Below are 12,020 nucleotides of genomic sequence, written 5' to 3' on the forward strand. Positions count from 1 at the left end.
TCAGACCTTTAATATACATTTCCTGCGGCGGAAACTTGCTGATTGAAATCTATTGCACCTTTTCTCTTACTTGACGCGGAGCCAGCAGGTTGTCGCTGCACGCCTTGTTCGCTGCAAGTTTACATTTTTCTCTTATCTCCAGCAGCAATGGGCTTCCCTCTCGCGAGCCTAGCTGCCGCGGCCTCGCCGCACGACGGCATGCCGCTGCCTGAAGCTATTTCTGGCATCTTTGGCAGCATCAGCATGGCTTCATGGATTTGTCTCATGGTACGTCCGCAGCAAATTCTTTTAATTGCTAGATTTAGAACACTGACCAGGCTCTAGTTGCCGCAAATGTTTGCCAATTACAAGGCCAAGAGCGCCGACGGCATTAGCATGACCTTTCTGTTTGTCTGGATGCTCGGCGACATAACCAATCTTCTTGGTATGTTCCATTCGTCCCAGAGACTATTCTACGCTAATTTCGCCCGGCAACAGGCGCATTTTTCACCCACCTCGCCCCGACCGCCATTGCTCTCGCCTGCTACTTTTGCGTCGCCGACTGCGTCCTCATCTCGCAGTGCCTGTATTACAACAACCTCAACCGCCGAAAGGCCGCCCGCGCCGCCGCTGCTCACCACCACGCGACCGAGGACGCGCCGCTGCTGGCCCGACGCCGCAGCGAGGAGTCGCGCCGCCGTCGCGCGAGCCACTCCTCACAGACCAAGACGCACGTTGGTGACGACGTTCTCGACACGAAGCCCTGGGTACAGAACCTCGTCAGCCTGGTCGCTGTCTACGTCATTGGCTTTCTTGGCTGGTTCATCTCCTACAAGGCCGGCGCGTGGAAGTCGGATCCCGCCCCGCCCTCGAACCCGGACGAGGAGAGGACGACGCTCGAGTTTATCGGCCTGATTTTGGGCTACGCCAGCGCCTTTTTTTACCTTGCGTGCGTACTTTGTATAGATTCTAAAGAAGCATAGCATTGCTAACAGTTTTCAGTGCCCGTGTGCCTCAAATCATCAAAAACTACCGCGAAAAGTCGTGCGAGGGTAGGCCTCCCACCCCCCCACCAACCTGGTACATACTAAACAAGTCTTGCAGGTCTCTCGCTGCTCTTCTTCCTCCTCTCGCTCACCGGAAACGCTACCTACGGCGCCAGCCTAGTCGCCTACTCCCAAGACACAAAGTATCTGCTCAATGCTGTGCCTTGGCTGCTTGGCTCGCTCGGCACCATCTTCGAGGATTCCCTCATTTTTGTGCAGTTTCACATTTACGCCAACAGCGCGCGCGTCTCCAACTCGTCGGTATGAAGGGAGAGTAGTATTGAGAATTGTCTTGCATGCTGCATTGAATGTACGACTCATTTCACAGTAATTTGGGTGGATCTTTGCATTTCTAGGTTGAGACTTTGTCAGGATCTGCATATGGCGTTGTCTGCTCTGTCGCAGGGCTAGCATGCCTTGCGTCGAATCGGCTTTCCGAGCTTTTTCATTTTTTTACATCATATATCAGGATTTATGACATTGTGGTAGTTGGTTAACGACCCACAGGTACCCTACGGGGATATCATTTATGTATTTATGAAATAATTCATCTTCACTGTCTCTAGTGTGCTAACTATCTGGCTATGTCGGGCCACAATACACGCGAACGCACATCAGGCCTGACTGCATCCACAGAAGTGTGGATCGGCGTTTTTCCAGCGACAGTAAAGCGCGGACCGGGCAGGCACTGGCAGATGGCAGGACCCCGATATTTTGCTGGTGGCGACACTCCGATGGCGGGGCACCAAGGTGCTTTATGGCGGGGCATCTGTTTGCCCTTGAGTCTTTACCAAAAATTATCTGCAGACGACATTGGCACTGCCTTGCATCTTGTCTCTGTATTCTACAATTCTTGAGACGTTCAAACAAGTCATAACTTGATTTCGGTCTATACCCGTCACAATGCCTACGCAACTACCTCCCAAGAAGTGCGGTGCGTCTACCCCTCGACCCCACCTCCGATTCCGTCCGCAATTGCCTCGTGCCTCGAAGCTCTTCTCTGTCAACTCCAAGCGACGAAAGACGAACGACCGAATATTACTAACTCAGTATGTGAAATAGGCGTCCTGGGCGCGACTGGCTCCGTCGGCCAGCGCTTCATCCTTCTCCTCGCCAAACATCCCTCGCTTGTACTTCACGCCATCGGCGCGTCATCGCGCTCCGCCGGCAAGGCCTACAAGGACGCCGTCCGCTGGAAGCAGGCCTCACCCATGGGCAAGGTCGCCGATTTGGTGGTGCGAGAGTGCAAGGCTAGCGAGTTTGCCGACTGCGACGTCGTCTTTTCCGGCCTCGACTCTGACGTGGCCGGCGATATTGGTTCGCGTCTCCCGCCCTGGTCCTCACGTACAACGACTTCCCTGACTAACCCTCTGCAGAGATGGAGTTTCTCAAGGCCGAGATCCCCGTATTCTCCAACGCGAAAAACTACCGCCGCGATCCCCTCGTGCCGCTCGTCGTCCCGACTGTCAACCTCACTCACCTCGACCTGATCCCACACCAGCGCTCCGAGCACAAGCTCTCCAAGGGCTTCCTCGTATGTAACTCCAACTGCGCCGTCATTGGGCTAGTTATCCCCTTTGCCGCGCTGCAGGCCGCGTTCGGCCCCATCGACCTCGTCAGCATCGTCACCCTGCAGGCCGTCTCAGGCGCCGGCTACCCAGGCGTCTCGTCTATGGACGTGCTCGACAACATCGTGCCGTATATCCAGGGCGAAGAAGATAAGCTCGAGACGGAGGCGCGCAAGATCCTCGGAAGCCTCGACACCACCAAGACGGCATTTGTCGAACAAGACGGCCTGCGCGTCTCGGCCGCCTGCAACCGCGTCCCAGTCCTCGACGGCCACACGGCCTGCGTCAGCCTCAAGTTCAAGAATCAGCCCGCGCCATCAGCGGAGGCGGTCAAGAAGGCGCTGCGCGAGTACACGTGCGAAGCGCAGGCACTGGGCTGCCCGTCGGCACCAGAGCCGCCGATTGCGGTGTTTGAGGAGAATGATCGCCCGCAGCCCCGTCTGGACCGTGACCTGGGCAACGGGTACACTGTCAGCGTTGGCCGCGTGCGCGAGGACGAGAGCGGCATCTTTGATCTCAAGTTTGTTGCTCTGAGCCACAACAGTAAGTGTCAAGTTTCGTTCGCAGAGTCGTTGCAAAATGCTAAGCTAATAAATACATAGCCGTCATTGGAGCTGCCGGGTCGTCCATTTTGAATGCCGAGGCCGCCATCCTCAAGGGCTACATCTAAATACCGTCACAACCCGCCATGTACAAAGATACATCCGCATATAGAATACACTGCTCAAAAAATGCCGTCGAAAAAGTTATTCGATTTTGCCGTGATCCTCGATGGAAATATGCCGTTGATTTAGGGTACGTCGTACAACGGCTCCTTGAAGTATTTACGATGGCCCTCCTCGTTGACGGGACATTGTCGCTGTAGCTGGTTTTGCAGATCGAGAGCGCAAGGAATATCATCGAAGCATAAAAATATATGACAATGTTTTTTTATCCCTTTATATTTTCCAACAGTAGATTCGAGTTAGCGCGCCCATCTTTCGTCCGACCTAATCCTTGTAATTAAAAAGCATATCCTCTTCCGACTGCATCTCATAGTCGTCGTACATCAAAATCTCTTCCAGCCGCGCCATATCCATGTCATGAGCCAATGCTTTCGCTTCGGTTCTGTAGATTAGATGTTAGCAGGGACAAACGGTGGAAGCAACGAGGAGACCTTACTTGATTATCATCTCAAACATGAAAAAGAAGATGCCCCAGAGAAGAATACATGAGAGAATCGGCTTGTAGTGCTCAATAATAAACTCTCTGTATGACTTGGTGGCCAGTTTCTCCTTGGTGCAGCGCAGCTCATCTCCACGGGGAGCATTTTCGCGGCACTTCCAGCCGGTAGCGCTTTCGTCTTCAGGGTTGCGGATGGCGTACACGACTGCGGGAGGAGCCTTGCTGACGGACTCGTGGTCTTCTGAGACGCGAGCTGCTGGACGGCTAATATCATTCTGGGGGTCCAGGATGATTTGCTTCGGGGCGGGAACAGCCACTGCGACGCCGGCGGCGAATGCTACAATGGTAGAGAATCTCATATTGATGGCTGGTTTAGGGATGGTCCAACTCCATTAACTCAAGTTCGATGGTCGCTTCTCTCCTGTCCCGGCGTCCCAACTGCGGAATGTTCTTCAGTGAGAGACTATCTAGGTGCAAAAATCTGCAAACTGCTCAAAACGAGCAGGCATTGTTTTAACTGACAGATTATAAATTCGCGATCCAAGCCACACATGCGACATGCTTTTAGTGGCGGCAAGCCAACAAAAGTTATATCGGTGGCGCTGCGATTTGATGAGCAATGTTAAAGGTAGAGTCAGGGTGGCAATGGCCTCAGATTTAGTTGGCAATGGCAATATAATCGTACGTGAGTAGTTTCACGCATGTCGAGGGGCCCGACGAGAGGCTATTATTCAAGCTGCACCAGGACTCGAGGATATATATCAAAATCTGATACTGGTAAGACAGGCGTGACGGTGTACGTGTGCTTTTGGTGGTGCCAGGCCTCCAAATCTTTACACAAATATATTCCCAGGCCAAGACCTATCCTTGGCCGAGACCGTGCAGTTGTTGAGGAAGGTGGCCGGTGACTGGCTGAAAACCGGGCGCGGCATGTGAGTACTCTACAGCCAGTCCACGATTCTCAAACTAATCACGCATGGTACAACGTCATTGGATGGTAATTGCTAATATTCGATTTTATGCCCTCGTTCGTTGCTGCGTTAGGTGGCTAAGCTATGTGCCAACAGCGCACTTCTAAGTATATTGTCGGCCCGGCAGGGCTGGCTCTCCACTCTTTGGTCTGCCTCATCGCCACTTCAACTCATCTCCAAAACCAGAGCGACGTTGTTGTCTACGTGCAGTTCAAATTCAAAACATCAAGCAACGCCCTCGTCAACGAACTTAACAGTATATCGCGATAATTTTGTTTTATATATTAGCTTCTGCTCGTTCTACAGGCCACGTACCTGTCCAGGCCGTGACCAATAACCCCCGCGCCTTCGACCCCTGGAATCGCTTGCAACGTCGAGAAGGCCCACGGAAATATACGATATCCGCCCCTAATCGAGTACGAAAATAGGATTCAGATTACAGCAAAGGGTAGCTACCCAGTGCGCCCGCGACATGCCTTCACCGACAGACGACGAGATACCATTCCCGACGCTGAGCAGCCACCACCGCTCCCACCTCTCCCCTAACGATGCCTGCATCTCACCCCCGCGTCGGTATGACGGCGCTGGCGGCGACGGCGCGTCCGACTCTGCGATGCGTCTGCGGCGGCTCAATGGCGAACGCAGCGGGAGCCGACGGCGGAAGCGAACCTGGAAGAAGCTCATGTGGGTGAAGCAGTCATGTACGCTTTATCGCGGTCCTCTCTGCTGCTAGCACAAACAAATAAACACAAAGAAAACATCAACTGACGAAACGACGCGGCGCAGACCCCGACAACTACACCGACCAGGCCACGTTTCTTGAAAACCTGCAGCGCAACCCGCGGCTGAAGCCCTACGACTTTTGGCCGCTCGTCGCCGACTCGACCGTCATCCTGCAGCACGTCTGCTCCGTCATCATCTTCATTGTCAGCTTCGTGGCCATCTTCCACTCGCGCGTCTCGCCCGTCTCCGTGGCCAGCTGGAGCTCCGTTGGCACCTTTGCCGGCTGGATCCTATGGGAGCGCTGGGTCGCCGAAGAGGAGGACCTCGAGGAGGAGCAGCTGATGAACCCGTCGTCGACCGCCGCCGGTGCCGTCGCTGCTGCCTCTGCGTCCACCACCGCGGCGGCCGTGACAAGGCCGGCGGTGCCGCCTACACGTCGCAGGACGCGCGCTGGCAGCTTGCGTAGGCCCGTGCTGCCCATCCCGCCCCCGTCTACAGCAGGCTCGTCAGCCGCGAGCTCCACGACGAATCTCGAGCTCGGCGCTGCGACGGGCCGAAATTCGGCCGGCAACACCACCGGCAACGATCAGGTCGGAGCGCCGAAGCGCCCGTCGCTCCCGCCGCGTGTCTCTGGGCCCGTTCCCGAGCTGCGCATCGAGTATCCCGCCGACCCGCCGGAAGAGGAGAGCCGCGTCATGCAGCGTCTGAGCACCATCAAGTCGGCCATGCTCATCTACTCGACGCTGCTGGGCCTCAGCCCGATCCTCAAATCACTGACCAAGTCGACGTCGAGCGACAGCATCTGGGCCATCTCATTTTGGCTGCTCGCCATCAACATCTTCTTCTTTGACTACTCTGGCGGCGTCGGCGTCAAGTTTCCGGCCTCGCTGTCCACCAACGCCGCGCTCATGGCCTCGACGGTGCTTGCCAGCCGCCTGCCTGACACCACGCAGGTGTTTTCGCTGACGCTCTTCAGCATACAAGTGTTTGGGCTGTTTCCCGTCTTTCGCAGGCACGTGCGCCACCGCTCCTGGAAGTATCACGTCCTGCTGAGCCTGCTGCTCGTGCTCGGCGCGGGCCTGGGCGTCGGCATGGTCCTGGGCGACGTCGACGGCAGCGGCGCCTGGCCGTGGAAGAGGGGCGTTGTCGGCATGGTCGTGAGCCTGCTGATGGCGGCGCTGGCGGCTGGAGGGTGCAGCTGGTGGCTGATTGGGCTGCAAAAGTACAAGAATGAGATTCGAGGCCCGTGGGATCCGGCCAGGCCCATCATCATGAGCAGGCCTCGATGGGACTGAGATGAGGATTACGTTCAATACAGAGATACACGCAGTATGCAATAAGAAAGCACGACACTACAGAGACGGTAATACATAATAATCATTTCATCATTCGCATATGTTGTCCTTGTCATGCCAGTGACCCATCTACACATCTTCGATATCCAGCACCCACATCTGCTCATCCCCCACCAGCTCGTACTGCATTCTCACCCGCCACGGGTAATCCTCCATGCGCAATCCCCCGCGCAGCCGGTCCCCGCGAAACAGGTAGTCACTCCGCGGCACCGTCATCCACGACGGGTGCAGTATGGCCTCGATCGAGTTGGGCGGGATCGGGGGCCGCGCGCCGGGGCTCGACAGCATGCCGCCGTACTGCGCCACCGGGTTGAAGTCGGCGTCAAAGCCGACCTTGAGCGCGTAGCTGCGCTTCGGGGTACGCAGCCACAGCGCCGCCACGGTGCCGCCGGCGCCGGCTGGCAGCGTCACGATGCGCGCGGCGTCATCCCATGCCCGGCCGCCAGGCGCCAGATACACCTCGGACAGGGGATAGTCTGGGTCAGTAGGATCCGGGACGGTGATAACGCGGATGGGCAGCGTGCGGATGTGGAAGCCGTACACGGGCGTCGGAGCGACGGCGGCGGCCGGGTTAACACTCGGGTGCTGGGCAATGGTGCACGTAGTGTCGTTGGCTGCCGAAGAGGAGGAAGCGGCAGTAGCGCCTGGGGCTGCTCGCTTCGTCCGGATCCGCGCCGGCTCTGTGCCCGGCTGGCGGACGTATATTTTGCGGTACTTGACTGTCGGCGCCAGACCCTGCGCAAAGACCTGCAGCGCTTTGCTCTCGCCGCCATCGTCGCTGAACCGCACACGCGCGTACTGTCCTTGTTCCGACAGCATGCGCAGGTAGATGCCGACGCGGCTGTCCTGTTGACCTGCATTCTCGCAGTCGAGCGCTGCCAGAAACGTCTCCGGGCCCCACGGCACCACGGGCATCTCGAGCGAGAGGCCGCGGTTCGTCATGCTGTACGGCTGGTGGTTCCAGCGCTGGCGCGGCTCAACGAGGTCAGCGCAGCCTGCAAAGTCGGCCGGCGAGCGCGCCAGCAGGCCCGTCAGTTCTTGCTCCTCGTCGACACTGGCGCTCCACGCAAACAGTGACTGGTCGTCCGAGACCTTCATAATCTCCTCCTGCAGGCGGCGAAAGGCGCGCGCGCCCCCTTCTCCGTAGAGCATGGGCATGTTGACGCCAAACAGGCCGAGGAGGCTGTAGGCGCGGTCCTCGAGGCGCGTGGTGGTGCGGTCGGCCGCCCATGCCATGCGCTGCGCGACGCTGCGATCAGTGAGGGCAACGTCGCCGCGAAGCACGGCGGCGTCAATGCGCGTGACGGCTGCGATGCGCTCAGTGAGCGGCGCCTCATCGCGGCTGCCGAGCGGCTGCCAGGCGGAGTCGTAGAAGACGACGTGGGCGGGGGCGAGCAGCTCCTGCAGGGTCCAGCCGCGGGTGAACCAGGCGCTACGGTCAAAGGCGCCGGCATCGTCGTCGGACACGGTGGCGGGCACATCGGAGAGAAAGGCATAGCAGAGCGCCGCGTCGCGGTACCAGGCGTACATGGAGTTGATGGCCTCGTTGAGCTCGGCCGACGAGGTCTTGTCAATGCAGCAGGTATCGACCCAGGCAAAGGCGAGGCCATCCCGGACGGCTTGCGCGCAGCAATTCCGAATCTTGGCGTAGCCGGCCTTGGAGGCGGCGTGGCCGGACTGCAGGTCCTGAAAGGAGACCTCGTCATCAAGCCAGCGGTGGGAAAGGATGGCGTATTCGGGAATGGCGCTACCGAAGAATTCCTCAACCTCGAGGGTAGATGTGTTGAGAAGTCTCATTTTGTGTCAACAACGAGCTTGAGCGTTGTTCTAGAATGGTGGTTAGCAGGCATAGCAAGTACAGGCCGGTTGAGCTCACGGATATAAGATGATTTTTAAGCATGTTTGCCATTTCTTCACCTCGGCATGCTTGCCTGCCTGTTTGATGACCCATGGCTTCAGCTTTCGCACGCCAATGGAAGAAAGTCCATTTTATTATGGGATTTCATTCAGCTGTGGTGCCGTATCTTCAGCCGCACTTGAGGCTTCCACAAAGCAGCCCTTTGTTTGAAGCCGAGTGACTCGACAAACGGCTCGAAGGTGAGGCATCACGAAAGCGTCCCGAGCATATACAGTAACGAGTCGTGCACAGCTATGTCGAGGTCTGTGTGTGTCGTTACCTGTCGTATAGCTCGCACGTCAAATCAGACAGCCAACCTCCAGAGTATTGGACAATAGAGATGCAGCTGCAAGGAAATTGGCAATTTCCAGCAGCCAGACACCTGGCTAGCGGAGCCACTTGACGTCTCAGCTCCAATGAAGATCAGTGCACCAGATAAATTCACGCAATTTTGTAAAGAATAATTGGAAGAATACGGATATTGAGGTGCAGACGATGTTGCAACTTAATCTAAACAATGTGCCAGGCTGCCAGTCTTTCCATGGCCATGGCGAGCGCGACTTGGCAACACAAGTTGACAAGCAAACGAGGTCAAGTGTACTTCGTAGTGCGCCGTTTCACACTTGTCGATCACGGCAGGCTAGTGTATACGTTGGATTTGCAGGGCGTGCATTTGAGTGCGTCTTGTAAATATTTAGTAGTATCTTTTCTTTGTGACGAAAGAGCAAAGTTGGATCCAACTACGTCGTTCAAGCTGCGCACTGTGTCTTCTGCCGACTTGCCAAGCACACTCGGTAATTACCCCGTAACCTAGATGACATTAACCCCGGCAGCAGCAATACATAGCAGCAGCGACGGTAGCTACATTTGGGGCCTCTTGCTCTTTTCACATGCGATACTTGCGGCTGTAACGAACGACATCTGACTCGAGACTTCGCGTTGGTAATCATGAGAAGGACACCGATATTGTTCGACCGGGCCATGGCAATGCAAAACTGGCGCCGAACATGCCATCAGCCATGGCCTTCGAAGCACGCGCCTGTCTCTCAGAGGGGCTCAAATGTCAGCTCCCTGTGTGAATGGCGACTCGCCTTAAAAACTTTCAAAGTATGCGCCCTGTCGCCGATGTTGCCGGCCTGCATCTAAGCCAGATCTTGTCAGAGCAGAGGGAAGCAGCACGCATACCAATATTGCGACGTCGCAGACAGAAGTGGGCTGTGGCGCAACTGTGCCCATCAGATGTGTACTACTCCGTACAAATAGTATCTATACCAGTATGCGTGCTGAGTCGCTGACCATCAGGCTGCAGCTCGGCGGCCCTGGTGGTCTCATCGGTCGACTCGTATGCATCTTTGTTGGTCAAGTCTGCTTATCTGCCAATCTGCCTCAAGGAGGCGGCGATCTACAATGCACTAGTGCAGAGCCGGGCGCTACGCGGCGAAGGTGTGGTTGCTCTGCGCGGCAGCATTGTGGCTCTGTTGATGAAACATAGTAAGTGTGTGTTCAGACGAGACGGAATCAGTCTTGAGGTTCATTGGCATCGAGGACGAATTCAATTTTCGATGTTTATTAGAAGGACCCGTGAGAGCAAAGGAGAGAGCGGCTGAGCAGGCGGGCTATAGCCTGGTTCAATGCCAGTGTTGGGCTATTTAAGCAGCAATCACGTGAGCTTTAGACCAGCAAACAGGTCAGTAGCGAGGCATTTCTTTCAAAAGCTGAGCAGAACGTGTTGAAGAGCGTGGCACCTGTGCACGCTGTGGTAAGGGTCATGATGGAGGGCAACGCAGCGAGAGGCCGAGTGTGAAGAGAACGGCCGATCTCTGGATTACAAAGGAGTCCGCATACTCCTGGAGGTACAGCGGGCCAGTCACAGCGTCTGCACAGGCCTTCTTAGTAAAGCGCTCGTCGCGCTACAGCTGTGTCGGACCTTTTCTTTATTCCCAGCGCCAAGATTTTAATACCAGCAGATTTACCTCAGTTCGATTCTGGAAGAACCGAAGTTGTCCATGGAGTAACTTTGCTGTCGAATCAAGACGCCGCGATCATTTCTATCCAGAAAGATTTCCATGACTGCTCGTACTGAGAATATTGGCTGCGGCGGGTCTAGAATCCGGCCCACCCCACTGTCACAGAAACCGTGGCATAGCAACGGGGCCTGTTGCAGCGGGCGACATGGTGATGAATACCAAGCGGATATCAATCCGAGTCAATTCATTTGCTGTCTTGTTTTCCGTTTCTCCTCCTGCGGGATTCATTTTGTCTCGTTGTCCGATCATCATGTGAGCGTACTGGTTAATAATATGCATCTACACCTAGACGACGTCGCAACAGAGAACTCAACAAGAGAAAACAAGCTCTTGCTAGAAGGAGCTGCCAGCTGGGGCCCTAGCTCCTCGTATCGCGCCAGGGGGATCCACCTACGCTGGGGTTGTCGACGTCGCCACCAGTCAAATAAAGTGCAGACTGTTGACTGTTCCTGGCAAGTGGCAATTGTTCGGGGCCTGAAACTATCTAATAAACAAAAGATTGTGTGAGATGATTCATGCAAGAAAGAAATTGCCACCAGAATGGAATCCCAAGCTGGGGCCCGCATGAACAAACGGCGAGAGTCCGCATGGTGAGTCTGTATCTGCGCGATGATGGGACAACGGCAACGGAACGACCTACAGCTGGTAGCAGCTGGCGGCTCTGCCAGTCCAGAGTGACGGCTCGCATGCACCCCCTGCTCCCCCCACACAGGGTTACGCACGCCCCCAGTTTTCCGCAGTTTTCTGACGGTCCAGCTGGGGTCGGATCGTCGCGACTCGCACTCATCGCCACAGCCCGAGGCCGCGTTTGCACAGCTGCTTTTCACACAGCTTACTGACGAAGAACCTTTGGTCGAAGTTGCCAAACATCAAAATAGCAGAAAACTTCTAGCGTTGATCTGGATGCACAGAGAATTGTGAGAATTGCATTTCTCCAACGGCTTACGCTTGCATCGGCGTCGTCAGTGCTACATATCCTGGTTCCTGATGGTGTTCGCTAGGTACTACGAACAAGGCCCGAAAGCATGGGCTGTTTAAAATGCCCAAAGTCAATCTTTAACTAATCCGTAACTTTGGGGCTAATAGTCCAGACCAAGCCTCGTGGCGCCAACTGACTACTTACTGGTATTTGCTTGCACCTGCTTTCGTACTACGAAGATTATGGCCAAATAATGGTCCCTCCCCCTTTGCCGTGGTGCGGACGCCTCCGGCACTCTGAGCGCCACATGCCTGTACCTGGCCGACGTCGCACGCAGTCTTTGGCGGCTTACAGTTACAGTGATGACGCCA

General features: G+C 55.8%; 5 protein-coding genes across 5 annotated transcripts; 3 read left to right on the forward strand and 2 right to left on the reverse strand.

Moving 5' to 3' along the window:
• Positions 1-147: 147 nt before the first annotated feature.
• Positions 148-1,292, forward strand: BBA_06779 (vacuolar membrane PQ loop repeat protein; the record flags this gene model as incomplete). Its single annotated transcript, XM_008601876.1, has 5 exons — positions 148-267; positions 325-424; positions 478-928; positions 982-1,031; positions 1,084-1,292. 5 exons carry the CDS (start codon positions 148-150, stop codon positions 1,290-1,292), a joined length of 930 nt encoding a protein of 309 aa, XP_008600098.1.
• A 636-nt stretch (positions 1,293-1,928) lies between these two features.
• BBA_06780 (aspartate-semialdehyde dehydrogenase) lies at positions 1,929-3,263 on the forward strand (the record flags this gene model as incomplete). The annotated part of the gene is made up of 4 exons (XM_008601877.1): positions 1,929-1,959; positions 2,088-2,342; positions 2,402-3,136; positions 3,196-3,263. The coding sequence occupies 4 exons, from the start codon at positions 1,929-1,931 to the stop codon at positions 3,261-3,263; spliced, it is 1,089 nt and encodes a 362-aa protein (XP_008600099.1).
• A 319-nt stretch (positions 3,264-3,582) lies between these two features.
• BBA_06781 (uncharacterized protein) lies at positions 3,583-4,116 on the reverse strand (the record flags this gene model as incomplete). Its single annotated transcript, XM_008601878.1, has 2 exons — positions 3,583-3,700; positions 3,755-4,116. 2 exons carry the CDS (start codon positions 4,114-4,116, stop codon positions 3,583-3,585), a joined length of 480 nt encoding a protein of 159 aa, XP_008600100.1.
• A 696-nt stretch (positions 4,117-4,812) lies between these two features.
• BBA_06782 (phosphatidylinositol N-acetylglucosaminyltransferase) lies at positions 4,813-6,746 on the forward strand (the record flags this gene model as incomplete). Its single annotated transcript, XM_008601879.1, has 4 exons — positions 4,813-4,984; positions 5,035-5,144; positions 5,189-5,429; positions 5,515-6,746. The coding sequence occupies 4 exons, from the start codon at positions 4,813-4,815 to the stop codon at positions 6,744-6,746; spliced, it is 1,755 nt and encodes a 584-aa protein (XP_008600101.1).
• Positions 6,747-6,875: 129 nt separating this feature from the next.
• BBA_06783 (HET domain-containing protein) lies at positions 6,876-8,603 on the reverse strand (the record flags this gene model as incomplete). The annotated part of the gene is made up of 1 exon (XM_008601880.1): positions 6,876-8,603. The coding sequence occupies one exon, from the start codon at positions 8,601-8,603 to the stop codon at positions 6,876-6,878; it is 1,728 nt and encodes a 575-aa protein (XP_008600102.1).
• Between the last annotated feature and the right edge of the window lie 3,417 nt (positions 8,604-12,020).

This window comes from Beauveria bassiana (assembly GCF_000280675.1).
Source record: "Beauveria bassiana ARSEF 2860 unplaced genomic scaffold BBA_S00020, whole genome shotgun sequence".
Taxonomy (NCBI): domain Eukaryota; kingdom Fungi; phylum Ascomycota; class Sordariomycetes; order Hypocreales; family Cordycipitaceae; genus Beauveria; species Beauveria bassiana.